At 37.2% G+C, this 18,317-nt stretch overlaps 1 protein-coding gene across 3 annotated transcripts in view; it reads right to left on the bottom strand.

Moving 5' to 3' along the window:
- Positions 1-18,317, bottom strand: part of ADGRL4 (adhesion G protein-coupled receptor L4) — a 141,185-nt gene that overhangs the window by 21,647 nt on the left and 101,221 nt on the right. For all 3 annotated transcript variants that reach the window (XM_061121552.1, XM_061121553.1, XM_061121554.1), the window contains 4 exons: positions 16,349-16,522; positions 14,909-15,112; positions 11,359-11,579; positions 11,163-11,229 (listed from right to left, as the gene is read on the bottom strand). In XM_061121552.1, the coding sequence (XP_060977535.1) occupies positions 11,163-11,229; positions 11,359-11,579; positions 14,909-15,112; positions 16,349-16,522 (666 nt within the window). The remainder of the gene's footprint in view (positions 1-11,162; positions 11,230-11,358; positions 11,580-14,908; positions 15,113-16,348; positions 16,523-18,317) is intronic.

Here is an 18,317-nt window from a genome sequence, read left to right as displayed (position 1 = left end):
ACAGCTAAATGTTATAGGCTCTGAAGTTCTTAATAACACATAATATGGTGAAATGATAGAATCCTGAAGTGCCTTGAACCACAGAGGTCACTAAAAGATGCAGTTAACAAATATGATGCCATTAAATTAAAACATGTAATTAAAATGTTATCCCCACCATTTAAAATTTACAATGAATAGTGTTTCTAATATAGCTTCGATGGGGTCATCTAAAGGACATTGCCCAAGCTAAGATTTCAATTCCTTTTCTTATATTTATGCCAATTAAAGAAAGCTGCAAATGCGCTCCTATAAAAGAAACTTACAAACCAATGTAGGATAGTAGCTCCCAATCAAGAGAATGAGGAATATGGCCCTCAAAGGATATTGTTATTTTTGGATACAGTTTTGTTTGCCATACCTGGCTGGTATGTGGGGCTGGTGCCACTGGCATTAGGTGAGTGGAAGTCAGAGATGCTACTAACCTTCTATAAAGCAAAGGCCCCATAACAAAGACTTGGTCCTAATGTCAATAATGCCTCTTACAGAATCCTGGTCTATATATATTCAAATATAGCCATAAGATAACCACAGTAGATAAAACTACTCTGGCCTTGGAGTACAGAATGAAGCAGGGCAAAGGCTAACAGAGTTTTGCCAAGGGAAAGCAATTGTCATAGCAAACACCCTCTTCCAACAACACAAGAGAAGACTCTACACATGGACATCAACAGATGGTCAACACCAAAATCAGACTGGATATATTCTTTGCAGCCAAAGATGGAGAAGCTCTATGCAGTCAGCAAAAATAAGACCGGGAGCTGACTGTGGCTCAGATCATGAACTCCTTACTGCCAAATTCAGACTTAAATTGAAGAAAGTAGGGAAAACCACCAGACCATTCAGGTATGACCTAAATCAAATCCTTTATGATTATACAGTGGAACTGAGAAATAGATTTAAGGGACTAGATCTGATAGACAGACTGCCTGATGAACTATGGACAGAAGTTCGTGACATTGTACAGGAGACAGGGATTAAGACCATCCCCATGGAAAAGAAATGCAAAAAAGCAAAATGGCTGCCTGAGGAGGCCTTATAAATAGCTGTGAAAAGAAGAGAAGCAAAAATCAAAGGAGAAAAGGAAAGATATTCCCATCTGAATGCAGAGTTCCAAAGAATAGCAAGGAGATATAAAAAAGCCTTCTTCAGCGATCAATGCAAAGAAATAGAGGAAAAAAACAGAATGGGAAAGACTAGAGATCTCTTCAAGAAAATTAGAGACACGAAGGGAACATTTCATGCAAAGATGGGCTTGATAAAGAACAGAAATGGTATGGACCTAACAGAAGCAGAAGATATTAAGAAGAGGTGGCAGGAATACACAGAAGAACTGTAGAAAAAACATCTTCATGACCCAGACAATCACGATGATGTGATCACTAACCTAGAGCCAGATATCCTGGAATGTGGAGTCAAGTGGGCCTTAGAAAGCATCACTACGAACAAAGTTAGTGGAGGTGATAGAATTCCAGTTGAGGTATTTCAAATCCTGAAAGATGATGCTGTGAAAGTGCTGCACTCAATATGCCAGCAAATTTGGAAAACTCAGCAGTGGCCACAGGACTGGAAAAGGTCAGTTTTCACTCCAATCCCAAAGAAAGGCAATGCCAAAAAAATGCTCAAACTACCGCACAATTGCATTCATCTCACAGGCTAGTAATGCTCAAAATTCTCCAAGCCAGGCTTCAGCAATACGTGAACCGTGAACTTCCAGATGTTCAAGCTGGTTTTAGAAAAGGCAGAGGAACCAGGGATCAAATTGCCACCATCCGCTGGATCATCGAAAAAGCAAGAGAATTCCAGAAAAACATCTATTTCTGCTTTATTGACCATGCCAAAGCCTTTGACTGTGTGGATCACAGTAAATTGTGGAAATTCTGAAACAGATGGGAATATCAGACCACCTGACTTGCCTCTTGAGAAACCTGTATGCAGGTCAGGAAGCAACAGTTAGAAATGAACATGGAACAAAAGACTGGTTCCAAATAGGAAAAGGAATAGGTCAAGGCTGTATATTGCCACTCTGCATATTTAACTTATATGTAGTGTACATCATGAGAAACGGTGGGCTGGGAGAAGCACAAGCTGGAATCAAGATTGCCGGGAGAAATATCAATAACCTCAGATATGCAGACGACATCATCCTTATGGCAGAAAGTGAAGAGGAACTAAATAGCCTCTTGATGAAAGTGAAGGAGGAGAGTGAAAATGTTGGCTTAAAGCTCAACATTCAGAAAACTAAGATTATGGAATCTGGTCCCATCACTTCATGGGAAATAGATGGGGAAACAGTGGAAGAAGTGTCAGACTTTATTTTTTTGGGCTCCAAAATCACTGCAGATCGTGATTGCAGCCATAAAATTAAAAGATGCTTACTCCTTGGAAGGAAAGTTATGACCAACCTGGATAGCATATTTAAAAGCAGAGACATTACTTTGCCAACAAAGGTCCCTCTAGTCAAGGCTATGGTTTTTCGAGTGGTCCTGTATGGATGTGAGAGTTGGATGGTGAAGAAAGCTGAGCGCTGAAGAATTGATGCTTTTGAACTGTGGTGTTGGAGAAGACTCTTGAGAGTCCCTTGGACTGCAAGGAGATCCAACCAGTCCATCCTAAAGGAGATCAGTCCTGGGTGTTCATTGGAAGGACTGATGTCGAACTTGAAACTTCAATACTTTGGCCACCTCATGCCAAAGAGACTCATTGGAAAAGGCCCTGATGCTGGGAGGGATTGGGGGCAGGAGGAGAAGGGGACGACAGAGGATGAGATGGCTGGATGGCATCACCTACTCGATGGACATGGGTTTGGGTAGACTTCAGGAGTTGGTGATGGTCAGGGAGGCCTGGCGTACTATGATTCACAGGGTCGCAAAGAGTCAGATACAACTGAGACTGAACTGAACTGAACTGAATATTGGCAAAATGTCAGAAAATGGCCATTCTTATAATTTGTCAATGAAAGTAGAATATCAATTGAAGTAAATGTTATGGAGGCAATTTGTAACTTTAAAAATCTTCCTCTACTGGAGTTTGTACTTTTCTTTTTAAATTGAAGTTTAGCTGAATTACAAAGTTCTGTTATTTTTGTTACAGGAAAGAACTGACTCCATGTTGTATCTGTTTCTTTTACTTTAATCTTGGCTTCTAGTAGCTTTTGTTCACTAAAAGGATATTGTCCATACTTAATGGCCTTCTTGGGGAACTCTGCCCCTCTACCTGAATGTTAAACCAAAATGCCTTTTTATGGGACCCTGTCTACCTGTGGATGGCTACAGGAAGGGAGAAATTAATACATCCCTTCCCAGAGATTGGCCATTCCAGAGATATCTGCAAGATTAATGATCCTTTTACTTTTCTTCCTCAACCCCACCCCCCCACCTCTGTTCTATAAAAGAACCTGACATCCAGCACTGACAGAATAGTTATTTTGGACATTCATTTCCCATAGTCTCAGTCAGCTGGTTTTCCAAATAAAGTCATATTCCTTGTCTTAACACTTTGTATGTCGACTTACTGACCTGTCACATGGCAAGCAGAATGAGCTTGGACTCAATAACAGTTTCAGGTGTACAACACAGCAATTTGATAATTTTGTATATTAAGTACCATACAAAGTTACTGTAATATTATTGACTATAACCTGTGCTGTACATTTTACTTCTAAGAAGCATTTCCTAACAAATTTATATAATGGGTATATGTAATTGTATTGAAATAGCCATTCTCTTGCACTAACAAATGTTCAATAAGGAAGAAGTTAAATAAAAGAGGATACTCATAATATGTAATGATAAAAAATGGTAGAATTGTATATTCTAACAAAGAATGATGAATATGATATATTACAGGCTGCAAATAATTCAGGTTATATGATTTTATAATAAAATTTATTGCTTACATTTATACATATGTAAGTGTACATATATGTGTATATATATGTATTTATGTGTGCATGTATGCATAGCAAGCATAAGGAAGGATATAAAGGATACAAAGGATACAAAGTAAATCTTAAGAAAAAGAAGAGTCAGTCATGGAGCATGTTTTGAAATGTTCACTTTTTACTTTAGAAAGTCGAATATTTACATTTCTTTCAAGTGTGGGAAATTTGTGAAATTTAAAAAAATGCAATAAGAATATATCACATAATAATAAGTACACACAGACATGGTCTGTTTGTAAGGGTTATGTGAGGAATTCATTTTTGAGTAGATTTTAATTCGTATTTCCTGGTGAAAGGGAATTAAAAGACAATTTAGAACAATTAGAGGAGACCACCACAAAAAACTGAGTGGAACTCTGGGCAGTCTAAAGAGAAATGGCTAAAGTAGCAATGCAGAAACACTCAATTATAAGAGTTGTGATTTAAATTCAAATGAAAGCTCTCATTTTTTTAAAAAGAAAATGCTTTAATTGGACACAGCTTAATTAGTATTTGCCTCAATCAAGCAAATTAAATTCTTCAGTACTGAACATATCTATAGGAAATTTTAATTTTTACTTAAAAGTTAACTTATTTTTACAAACTTTTTTTTATATTTGTGTACTTGAATCTAATCATTTGTACAGTTTTAGTTAAAAGAATTCAGCATGAGATTAAAAATACTGAAGAAAGAAATAAATTATGAAATTATCTTCAGTTTGCAGCTTGCTTTACAAAGATTTAGAAATTTCTTTCTTGTACAGCTCAGTCTTTCAAAAGCATGGCTAGGCCTTTTCATGTATAGTTATAACCTCAACATTCTAAATGTAGCAATTCATAGATAGAATCATGGGGTCAGCAGTTCATACTTCAGAATTCTAAGAGATTCTTAATATTAATGAGTCAACACCTGAGGAAGTATATTCATTTGATCAATGCAGAAAATGTTGCTGCTCAAATACCTAAGTAGTTAAAAAACAACATATCAAGGGGTAGAAAAATCCACCAGTGTTGAACTATACTTATTTACATATTGTCTTAAAGGTATTATTATTATAACCCCAAACCAGACACGCCCCAGGGCTCCATTCATAAAAATAAGCAAATATCATTTACTGGGAACTAGTTCTTAGTCTTCAAAAGAAACAAAAGCATTCCATGTAAGAATTAAAGTCATTGTCAATTGTTCTATTAAAATGTTGTTTACAAGTGCAAGTCTTCCCAGATTTGTTCATAGAAAGCTGTGAAAGCAATCTTATCTCCCATTTAAAGGCACGCACAGCAAAGTCACCAAAAATTATCTATTTAAATTTGAAGACTTCCTTATATTTTATCTTTACTCTGGAAAAAATATACTATTTATCCTATTAAATCTCTACTGCTTTTCTTTAAGATACTTCACATTTTGTTTCATTTCAGTTACATTTTCCAGTAGAGTGTACTAGAGAATTTTAACAAAGTCCATATAACAAACACATTTATTACAACATAACATCTTGCTATAATCAAACAAATGATGTTGTATCTTCATGACTATTTAAGAATTAGTGGTGAATTATGCTCATATATGGGCTTCCCTGGTCGCTCAGACAGTATAGAATTTGCCTGAAATGCAGGAAAGCCAAGTTTGATTTCCAGGTCAGGAAGATCCCCTGGAGAAGGGCATGGCAACCCACTCCAGTATTCTTGCCTGGAGAATTCCATGGACAGAGGAGTCTGGTGGGCTATAGTCCATGGGGTTGCAAAGAGTCAGACACAAGTTTCACTTTCACATGCTTATGTATATGTATATATACACACACACACACACACACACACACACACACTATATTGGCCAAACATACATTCTGTGCATACAAATTTTTGTTGTGCAAATGATGGTTTTAACATCAGGGTTTTACTTTAATTTTTAATACAAAAGGTAAAGCTAAGAAAGCCAAGACTGTCCTCCAAATTATTGTGTATTTTACTGTTTTAATTTTGAAAGACTATATGCTTTTTTTTCTAAAAAATTGTTTGGTATTTATTTATTTATTTATCTTTTTGTGTTGGACTGGCCATGATTATCTTCATTTTACATGTCAGGAATCCAGAACATAGAACAGTGATGTCTTAAGAAAGCTCACAAGGTGTTTCTGCCTGCCTCTTTTATTGTCATGGTCTTTACTAATGAATCAATTAAAATTATCAAGGACTTCCTACCTTCTGTGTTCTGGAGTAACCAAAGAGAGGGCTGATAGTTTTACAGTGTAGAGTCTGCTCATGCATAGAAGGTATTGTGAATGTTGCTCTGTAGAGAATTCATTTGCAACTCACTGGGCTGTGGTCCCTAAGGTCATGCAATAATCAGTGGCACTGATTATTGAACAAGTTACGGTTAGTGAACCAAGAGACTCACAGCTCTTTGTTTGGGTGTTTGGACGTTGGAGATGAGGAGTGTAATGCACAGAGAAAGTTACCAGGTGAAACCAAACAAAGCATTAAGAGTACTCTTTTGATTTGATTTAAATCAAAGTTCTGTGGGATCATGTTGAAGAAAGGATCATGTTGATTTCAGGCATCACAAGGTGGTAGGATTATTGACTGAAAAGAATCAAGGAAATATCCAAGAAGCAGTAAATATTCTAAAGAGGATAATGTTTTTATAAGAGTTGCTTAGTGGAGACAAGAAGTGTAAAAAAGGACTGAAAATAGACAGGGCTCAGCTAAACTACTGATAACTCTATATACCAGTCTATGGTATTTGAAACATGTGGTGGTGGTTTAGTTGCTAAAGTCGTGTCCAACTGTTTTGCAACCCCATGGACTGTAGCCCACCAGGCTCCTCTGTCCATTGGATTTCTCAAGCAAGAATACTGGAGTGGGTTGCCACTTCCTTCTCCAGGGGATCTTTCCAACCCAGGGATCAAACCCATGTCTCCTGCATTGCTGGCAGATTCTTTACTGCTGAGCCACAGGGAAGCCCTATTTGAACTATAGGTCAAGGGAAACTACTGGCACTGAGATGAAGAAAGTAGGACATGGATTCAAATTCATGAACCCGAGTTCCTGCTTTATGTACTTAGTGGCTTTCGGGCCAATTGTGTAACCACTGTATACGTCAATTTCTCCAACTTGAAAATAAAATACATCACACATATACATTTTTGAGTTGTTGAAGGATTAGATTAAATACACTAACACACTTGTTACCAGGAATAAAAGAGCTTAATATTAATGTTCTTATTTTTCTTATTAATAGTTCCCACTATGTGAGCTGAGTTTGGGGCAGTTGATTATGAGTAGATTAAAATGAAATGGGACAGAATGCCATCAGAATGTCAGATTAGAAGGCAATTGCAAAAGTGGCAAGTTAAAATGAAAAGCTGAGCTTTAATTAATACAGAACTAGTTCCAAGTTCTAGCCTCATTTATTTGTAGTGTCTTGGGGCCAATCACTTAGCAATTTGAATCAAATTCTACTTTTCATTAACTATAAAATGGGACAGTAACAATGTGGATGGATGATTTAAGGAGACTAAATAGTGAAATATTAGCTGTCTTTTTAAAATTAGTAGCTGCTCAATAAATTGTAAATTTAAAATTCCTGTTATTGTTATTAATACTATAACTCAACATGATAACAAATGTCTGATTATGAAAGTGGAGAAGAAATGGATAAGTTCAGGGTGGGAAAGTTGATAAACAATTAATGACACATAGACTTAAGGAGTGATGTATCTATGAAAATACGATTTTTGAATATTTTTAATAACATGATAATTTTGTGATTTCTGGAATTCCTTATTTACAATAGCAAATATTTTGTCTGTGCCCTTTGTTTTCCTTCAGAAGGAATCTGGCAAGCTTACAGGGCTGCTTAGGAGACACTTAAGTTCACACTAAGAATCCAGTGTATGTAGAGTAGACTCTGTTTCTCACCCCATCCACAAATGAGTTCTCATCTCACTGATGTGGTCCAGCCCATGTTGATGTCTCTCAGATCTCACCAGTTATCACTTATATTTAATTATATGTTATGCTTTGCATTTGTTTCAACTTGCTTTCTCCTCACTGATACTATAGTGGACAGAGCATAATTCTTATATTTCCTTTGTTTTCCCATCATGCCCAGACCACTCAATTAAGACAGTGAACTTAATGATATGGCCTGGCATCCTTTCCTACCAGAATACGCCCCAACATAGGGTGATAATTTTCAATTCAGTAATTCTGTGTAGATGACTGTTGGAGTGGCATGGTTGGTTCTAGGATGTGTTCCTCCATTCATAAAGCACAGCTCCTCTGCTGCAGGGGGCTAGAAGGGTTTGATCAGCTCTTGGTGATAGCACTTCATGGCATCACTTTGGTTGTTTGGTTCTTATTACTGCTGGTAGTCTTGGCGTGCTTCCCCTGTGGCTCAGGGGTAAAGAATATGCCTGCCAATGCAGGAGACACTGGTTCGATGCCTGGGTCAGGAAGATCCCCTGGAGGAGGAAATGGCAACCCACTCCAGTATTCTAGCCTGGGAAATACCATGGACAGAGGAGCCTGAGGGGCTACAGTCCATGGAGTCGCAAAAGAATTGGACATGACTTAGCGATTCAACAACAACAATCTTGGTTTATGTGTTGGCCTCCACTTAGATGGTAAGTTTGATCTGAATGTTTATAGTGTTTTATTTCTATCTTAACTCCTATTTTCAGAGAGCACTAGCCATGCTACCATTCAACATCCCTGTCCTCAACCTATTCTCTTGTTGTGTGTAACTTCACTTGACCTAACAACCTTCTGTGCACCCCTACAACTTTCCCTTGTCTAAATATTCTGTACCTATAAGATAGCTGAAACCTTTGTGTGTTACCCCCATCATTTAATTCCCAGGCACACTCTATAGTAATCCTTTTCCTCCCTGCTGTCAAGGGAATGGACAATAACATGCAGTCTGCAGGGAACTAAAAGCAACTCTATGTTCTATGTTCACCCTTGACCCAAAGCCAGGGGACATATGTCAAGTTGTCATAAAAACTGTTCATACTCTCCTCTTGCATATCAAGGAGACATGAAAATTCCCCTGGCATTCAATCTGGGATCAGGATGGGAGTTTTTACTATTTTACTATTTCCAATTCCATTGTCTACAGACCTTTTGCAGTACTCCTCTACAACTCGTCTTCAAGAAGAACTAGGGAGAGCACTTATTTTTTTTCACTGGTAAGGTAAGGAAAATCTTTACACAAAGAACAATGCACTCCCTTACAGGCCAAGGACTCCTAATTCCAAGTCATGACTCTCTTGCCCCACCACCCCTCAAATCTCCTTACTGGGTTATAGCTGGTCCTACTGTCTCTTTGTAAGACTCCTGGAAAGTATCAGGTCCACATTATTGGTGGCTCTTTTTTAAATATCTGGTGCTCAATACTTCTTTTACTCATTGAACTCAATACTATTTCTGGACAACAGGAAAAGTTTTACTTAATGTATCATACTGCTTAATACTAACATGCCAGCATTAGCACAGAAAGTGATGTAACTAGAGTAAAGGAATTCAGTTTCATTCAATAATTAAAGACTTTCTGCTGTTTTAAATATACATAAAAGATAAACAGTATCCAGTTTTACAGTAAAACTAAGGGGCCTTATCCATTTCTTAAATAGCTGAACCTCTAGTTAAATGGAATGATTAATATACAGAAACTGTATGGAAGACACATTGGTTCACTGATTTCAGACTAGGACAGTGTGACCCTGTTCATTTAGGTTCCTAAGAAAGTTTAGAGGACTCAGTTTTGGATATCCTTTCTAAAGTCTGTCCATCTTACCATAAGAGAATCCAAAGTTATCTCTCCCCTTATAACAGCAAGAGTAAAAAATAATTTCAGGGAAAACTTTCCGTTTCTTACTTTAGAGAAGTATGCTTGTTATTTTGTCCTGCTTCCAGAAAATCCCTAGCCCACTATGTTCCTCTAAACTCTAAGGATCACTGATCCACAGAACTCTCACTTGTACAAAACAGTATCAGAGATGGTTCACTCTGTAGAGAAGGAATAAGTACAATAAGAATATATAGACAGGGCCTACACACAAAATACCCGTATCAGGGAAACACATGAAAATACATGGATGGGGCACATTCAACCTATATTATCACATAGTTGAAAATTTTGCAATTCTAAATTAACTCTGAAACTGTTTTAGCTGAAATCTTGCCAATGTTTTCTTTTTCTATTGCTAGATTCACTGTCAGAATTATAAGCAATTTTTCTGCAATGTTTAGGAAATATAGTCTCTAAATGCACTTTCACTCATGCCATTAAAAAATAAACCTTGATAAAAATCCTCTGCTTTGCATGTCAAGTCTTTTTCCATTTAACAGCTTCCTTACAACCATAAAAACACATGGGAAAAGACTGAGAGGGAAAAAATTCAAAAAGATACCTAACTTATGGTCAAAACATATGAGACAAAGTTGTCCAAAATATTGTCACAACTCCCCCATTAACAATTCATTCTATTGTAGAGCATTGTCAGACCTCCCAGATTCACTGACAGACTATTATATTCAGAATGGCTTTGAAAACTTAACGGCACTTAGAAATGCTCTGGAGACATATAAAAATGTCTTTATTTAGAATGGAACATATAACACCTGCCAAATTTGTAGGTTTGAAACCACTTCCAATAAGAATTAAAAGGCCCTCTTCCCAACTGAAATAGGGCTATCAATATATGACTTGTCTGCTCATGGGAAATAGTGGGTTCTTGTCTCTGATGTTGCAATTTAGTTTGAAATCACTTTTGTGATGACAGGGTACATAAGGATGATAAAACTATAAAGATGACAGTCTAATCTTCAAAGATCACTGATCATTGATAAAAGATTAAATAACGTAAACATCTGAAATGCCAGATTATCAGCTGGTTGGCACACTCTCAGTACTGAAGTATGCTGAGATACTACCGATAAGTGAAAAATGCTTTTCTTACAAGTAATGCAAAAATACTTCCTCCCAAGAGGTGCGAGTGAACTGTAACAGCTTTGACTTTAAGATGCCCAGTTTTTTCTTATTAGTGAAGCAATATATATAGTGTTAAGAAATGATTTATTGTAAAGTGCTCAAAATAATTTTTCCTCTCGAAGTAATGACTGATTGCTGAGAATTGTAGGCACTTTTAAATCAATACTTTTCTGAATTTTAACCACAATTTTAAAATATACTTACAAGAATGATTAGACAGGCTGGTCCTATGAAACTCCAGATAAAGTTGTTTTCTGTGCTAAGCCAACATCTGAAAAGGAAATAAGAGATAAAATCTATACTTATGTTTGTATGTACTTCGACAAAGCAAAAGTTTCAATGGTATGCACAGCTTAATCAGAACTGCATATCAAATATTTATGAGAACATCTTAACTTACACTTTGGTGGTGCCATAATATCTATATCCTAATGATGCTGAAAATCCAACTACCACAGCTGGGCTGAGATAGCCAAAAATATAAAAATTCTTGTGCAGAAATCCTTTGTTATAGATGACTCCTACAACAATGAGATAGAGGTGGATGCCTTCAATGCACATCCATGCAAAGGCAGCTAAAAAGAAGTAGTGCAGCAGCCCAGCAACGATGGAACAGAAGAGCTAGACAACAAAGAAAGAAAGAAACCATAAACAATGCTTATTTTAACATTATTGTAACATAAAATCTTGACTTTCTCTATAAATTATACCATTTTATATAATGCTTGATCATAGTAAAATATCGTTGTCAAATGTCAAGTTTTTTAATTGTACCACTTCCACCTGATTTAAAAGAACTGTGCTTCATCAATGTGCAACACTCATCAGTCCTGTAATAGAATTAAGTCGCTAGTCTTGTCCAGAGATTTATACTTTTTATACACTTATGTGATCAACTGTGGACTGGTCGCATGCAACCATGATTATCTCAGTGACTATGTCATGATTTGAGCTGATTTCTGTTTTGCAGATGTCTTTATTTTAATCGTGCTCAAAGAATGAAAATTACTGCTAACACTATGCTAAACAAAACATAATAAATAAGAGAGAGTACTGAATTTATAAAACATATGAACAAATGACGATATATTTTACAAAAATATCCACTATATACTCACTTTAAGTTACAAGATTAACAGGTAAATTTGAGATGGATTTCAGTACAATGTTATCTATCAGTACTGACTTCACACTTAGAATGACAGTTAGAAATAACAAACGAAGCAGTTATACATTTCTGTATTAAGGGAACTAACACAATTGGGCCTCCATGGTGGCTCTGATGGTAAAGAATCTGCCCGTAATGCAGAAGACCCAGGTTTGATGCCTGGGTCAGGAAGATTCCTTGGAGAAGGAAATGGCAACCCACTTCAGTATTCTTTCCTGGAGAATTCCATGAACAGAGGAGCCTGGTGGGCTACAGTCTATGGGGTCACAAAGAGTCGGACACGAATGAGTGATTAACACACACACACAACCCAATTACTGGTGAGATAACATAATATTTAGATACTTACTACACTTCATAGAGTATAATTCAACCATAAAGAGATTACCTACTAAAATATATTTGAGATCACTATATAAGGTTGGGGATGGTGATTAAAATCTGGGAACCACTTTAGTGAAGAAGTGAAATTTGAAATATGGCTTGAAAATGGGGAGAATTTGACAGCTGAAATGTAGAATGGAAAATAAAGACTGAAAAAAATAGTTTTGTGATGAGGATAACAATGGGATGAAGACAGGCGAATTATGCATTGGAGGATAGTGGGGATACACAAAAATGAATGATGTTATAAATACCATTGCAAAACAAATAAAAACAGATATAGAGTTTACAATTTAGTGTATATTATATTAAATAGGTGCTTTGTGGCATCTACTTCAGAAGAAAACCTTGATAACTGCTGGTTATCTCCACTACTTGGAAGATCACTAAAAAGAATGGAAATATGGAGGCAACTGAAGGTTCTGTGGCCACGCTGATGAATTTCTCTGGTCTCCAGCTGCAGGGTGGGCTGCAGCAGCTGCATAGGAAAGCCACTGATGTGCTCACGATTTCCGATGGCTGTTGTTGCTGCTGTTCACTCACTAAGTCATGTCCAAAATCACTGCAGGTGGTGACTGCAGCCATGAAATTAAAAGACGCTTACTCCTTGGAAGGAAAGTTATGACCAACCTAGACAGCGTATTAAAAAGCAGAGACATTACTTTGCCGACAAAGGTCCATCTAGTCAAGGCTATGGTTTTTCCAGTGGTCATGTATGGATGTGAGAGTTGGACTATAAAGAAAGGTGAGCGCCGAAGAATTGATGCTTTTGAACTGTGATGTTGGAGAAGACTCTTGAGAGTCCCTTGGACTGCAAGGAGATCCAACCAGTCCATCCTAAAGGAGATCAGTGTTCACTGGAAGGACTGATATTGAAACTGAAACTCCAATACTCTGGCCACCTGATGCGAAGAGCTGACTCATTTGAAAAGACCCTGATGCTGGGAATGATTGAGGGCAGGAGGAGAAGGGGAAGACCGACGATGAGATGGTTGGATGGCATCACCGACTGATGGACATGGGTTTGGGTGGACTCTGGGAGTTGGTGATGGACAGGGAGGCCTGGCATGCTGAGGTTCATGGGGTCGCAAAGAGTCGGACATGACTGAGCGACTGAACTGAACTGAAGTCACGTCAGTCTTGGTGAGACCCCAAGGACTGCAGCATGTCAGGTTCCCTTTCCTTTACTATCTCCCAGAGTTTGCTCAAATTCATATCTATTGAGTTGGTGATGCCATCCAAGCATCTCATCCTCTGCCACCCCCTTCTCCTTTTGCCGTCAATCTTTCCCAGCATCAGAGTCTCTTACAATGAGTTGGCTCTTCACATCAGGTGGCCCAAGTATTGGGGCTTCACCTTCTGAATCAGTGCTTTCAATGAATATGCAGGGTTGATTTCCTTTAGGATTGACTGCTGACAGCCACTGACTGAGCACAGCAAGACATTACTATTCTTGAGAGACTTGCCATGTGACTTTGGTTGAGGATCTTCTGAAAGGACTACTTCATAGGCAAGCTGAGCTTTCCTCAGCTTGTAAAGGGTTTCTGTGCATGTGTGGTAAGTCACTTCAATTGTGTCCAACTATTTGTGACCCCATGAACTGTAAGCCGCCAGGTTCCTCTGTCCGTTGGATTCTCCAGGTAAGAATACTGGAGTGGGTTTCCATACTGTCTCCTCCAGGGGATCTTTCCGACCCAGGGATCGAACTTGCATTTCTTACATATCCTGCATTGTCAGGTGGATTCTTTACCACTAGCACCACCAGGGAAACCCAACGTGCTTCTACCGCTACTGCTTCCTTCCTTCCTTCCTTCCTTCTTCACTCAGGCTCAGACCTGCATCTTGGTCTGATGGCTCTCCATGTCTCTCTCTTCCCATCTTCTCTCAGAGTCATTTCACCTAATAAAGTTATTGCTTGTTTAATCCCACCTTAGGATGACCCAGTCTAAATCAATATGGGAGACATTTGATAAGGATCTAGATCAATAACGGTGGAAAATGGTTATTACAAAAGTGCAGTTACTAGGTTAAGCTAATTTATCAAATTTCAACCTATGAATTCTAGCCACTTTTGTGTTCTGTCCCTGTCACACGATAAACACTCTTTTCAACTATCTTTCTCCCCTCTACTTTTGTTTAATGGCCATGTAGAAACAAACAAATACAACCAAAACAAGGTTATTTCTTTTTACAGTTCATCATGAAGGCCACTGTGGTAATGGAATTAATCAGCAAGTTGCTAATATATGTTAGCATTCTCAAACTTAGAAAAGTGTTAAGAACAAAGTATACAGTGTGCTTGCTCCACCAAGTCCTTAATTCCAATCCATGTTTCTATTATATATATATTTAGGAAAGTAAAAATTTAGAAAGCAGAGAGTAAGAGAGATCTACATACCTTATTAGTATTTGTATTTATCCCAACAAGAAAAACAAGTTCAGCAAGGAATAGGCTACAGCAGAGATTTTTGTGAATTGTTGTCCTCGTGCTTTGAATTTCACTGAAGAACCAGAAGGTAAAAATGCATAGGGCAAGGCAAATCAGTGAAATAATTATTCCTAGTTGAGTGATCCTTGTAAGAATATTATAATCTTTAATACCCTAAGGGAAAATAATAATACAGCTGTTAAGAGACTTAACTCAGTAGCTTGTCAAAGGAACTACAACATATAATGAACTTCCTTTTTCGGTGAAACATTAATCAAACTTTTCCTAAAATGTAAAAATACAAATGTGCATTTAGATGAGAAAACTTTGTACTTCTGAATATGCTTAATATTCACAGAAATCTTATATAAATCACATAGTACTTTAACAGTTCTGTAGTGATTTTTTTCCTAAGCATAGTATATATTAGTATATGGTTTAACAATGTTATCACCATTGGTTTCTTGATATTAGAAAGGCAATTCATTATTATAATGTGAAAATGGTTAATTAAAGCAGATTTATCAGTGGCAAGAATAAGCCTTATTTCTATGCAGTAGTTCATTTAAACACATTAAATAAGGGTATCAGAAAAGCTGCATAAATAGAATAACAAAATAGTATAGGTGAGAGACTTTGAAATGGGAAAGTTTGGTTTCAGTCTAACCAGACGGTTTTATATATATAACACAGGCATCTTATTTAACATTCAGGAAAAAAATCATGTTTCATTAAAAAAAAAAAAACAAAACTTTATCACTGACATTATGGTTAGGCAGATTTATTTAATCACAATAAGTATTTAGTGAATTCTAAGTTTTGTATAGAAATGAGACTGCAATCTAAAGATTACAAAATACAAAATAAAAAAATTATATGATGTAAGAGCAAGATATTATGATGTAAAATACATAATCTGAAGCTTTTCACTTTAGAGAGATTTTTCATGTTTAAAAATCTGAGGCATTCTACATTATTAAAAAATTGTATTTGTTACAAGTGTGCTAACACTTATTGACCAGCTATCAGAGATTTAAATGAATCTGTCACCGGTAAAAATAAACTTTCAATACAAAGGCAAAAGCCCTTAAAGTTCATGATCCTTTAAAATGTATGAATGGTTCCTAAAAGCAGCATTAAAAACTAAAGTCTGGATAGAAATCTGATATACAATCTACTAGCTATTATAGACTGGTAAGTCTTACACTAAAAACAAAGATTTAAATTAGATATGTCATAGAACACAGGTATGAAAAGAAAGACTAAAAAAGGTAATGCTGAGATCATATCAATTAATTAAATATGCTATTTACATCCAAAGAACATATAAAAATTATTCTCTTGAACAACATAAAAAACAAGAAAAAAGCAAAGACAGATTTAGAAATATGAAGTGGGAAACTGCCTTACAATAGAAGAACTAGAAGACATCAAAATTGCAAAATGTGTCAGGTGGTTACAGCGGCACGAGGTGTGGGTATCATTCGAGAATGTCAGCTCACAGCCCTCTGAAGACCAGCTGCCGTTCATGGTGTCAGGTAAGTAGTTCCAGAATGCACACTGACTCTTATATTTATCTGTGGTCTGAAAAAGAGACATTTTACTGATGAGAAAAATGTGGCACATCGAAATCATTTCAGTTATATTTAAAATACTATTTTTCATAACAATATAATCAAAACCACGCCTAAAAGGAAAGCATAAGATCAACACTAATAAGAGAGTGCTGCTGTTGTGTGAAAGAATTGAAGTTTATACTACAACCATGCTATATTTTATCAATGCTGTTTCATGTAGTTGTGAGAATTATTATCACGTAGGGGCTTCCCAGGTGGCTCACTCATAAAGAATCTGCTTGCTAATGCAGGAAATGCAGGAGACCAGGGTTGAACTCCTGAGTCAGGAAGATCCCCTGGAGGAGGAAATGGCAACCTACTCATGTTGTTGCCTGGAAAATTCCATGGACTGAGGAGCCTGAAGGGCTACAGACCATGGGGTCCAAAGAGTCAGACACGACTGAGCACTATCACGTACCTCATCTAGAATGGTGCATGACATAGCTTTATTATCTTCAACAATAATTTATTGAGTATGCACTAGCTGTTAGTCATTGATCCAGGTGCTAAAAATAAAACACTGAACAAAACAAAAAAAGTGTTTGTATTGCTGACTTTACATTCTAATGAGAAGATGAGGAATTATTAAATAAGCCAGGGAAATGAGAACAGGATTAATCTGAGGAGGCTTCTCACAGGAAAAGACATTTAAGAAAATACTCCAATTAAGGGACAGTGAGCCCTAAAGACTAGGGAACAGAGGGTTTTGACAGTCGGAATGGAAATTAGAAAAGTTCTGAAGTGAGACTGAACAAAGGTTTTCCAGAAATATCTAGAAGTCAATGCAGTTCCAGTAATGAATGAGGCAAAGTGTGGTGAGTATAAGATCATAGATCACAAGGGCTGATCAAACAGACTACAGGATGATTGTTCAGTAAATGGCAGAGTTCTCCTTATCATATATTAATGTAAACTAATCACAACACAATACCTAGTGCACTGTAAGCTTTAATAAGTTAGTCACAGAATGCTATATATCTATGCTAGTTTATCTTACAGAAATAACACTATTTACAATTATATAACAATTTAAGGTTAACCGGTGCTGTCTCACCCACTCTGTTTAATTTGCTCCTTCAAAGAGCCCTGTGAAGTGGGTATTGTGTTGAGACTAAGATATGTCCAAACTGTATTTTAGATCTGGTGGCTCGGTGGTAAAGAATCCGTCTGCCAAGCAGGAGATGTAGGTTTGATTTCTGAGTTGGGAAGATCCCCTGGAGAAGGAAATGGCAACCCACTGCAGTATTCTTGCCTGGGAAATCCCATGGACAGAGGAGCCTGGCAGACTGCAGTCCATGGGGTTGCAAAAGAGTTGGACACGACTTAGTGACTAAACAACAACAAATCATTGATAAGTGGAGTAAAGCAGAGTCAAACAAAATCTTCAGATTAAATATTCATTAAAGAAAATATTAGTCACTAATTTGTGTCCGACTCTTGTGATCCCATAGACTGAATCCCACCAGGCTCCTTTGTCCTTGGGATTCTCCAGGCAAGAAAACTGGAGTGGGTAGCCATTCCTTTCTCCAGAGGATCGTCCTGACCCAGGGATCAAATCCAGGTGTCCCCATTGCAGGCTGACTCTTTACTGAGTCAGTAGGGAAGCCCATATGTACACTATCATGTGTAAAATAGTATTGGCTTCTCTGGTGGCTCAATCGATAAGGAATATGCCTACAATGCAGAAGACCCAGGTTTGATCCCTGGGTCAGGAAAAACCCCTGGAGAAGGAAATACTGAGGAAATACCCCCCAGTACTTCTT

Source organism: Dama dama, chromosome 20 (assembly GCF_033118175.1).
Source record: "Dama dama isolate Ldn47 chromosome 20, ASM3311817v1, whole genome shotgun sequence".
In the NCBI taxonomy this organism is placed as follows: domain Eukaryota; kingdom Metazoa; phylum Chordata; class Mammalia; order Artiodactyla; family Cervidae; genus Dama; species Dama dama.
This window is presented reverse-complemented; position numbering and strand designations above follow the sequence as displayed.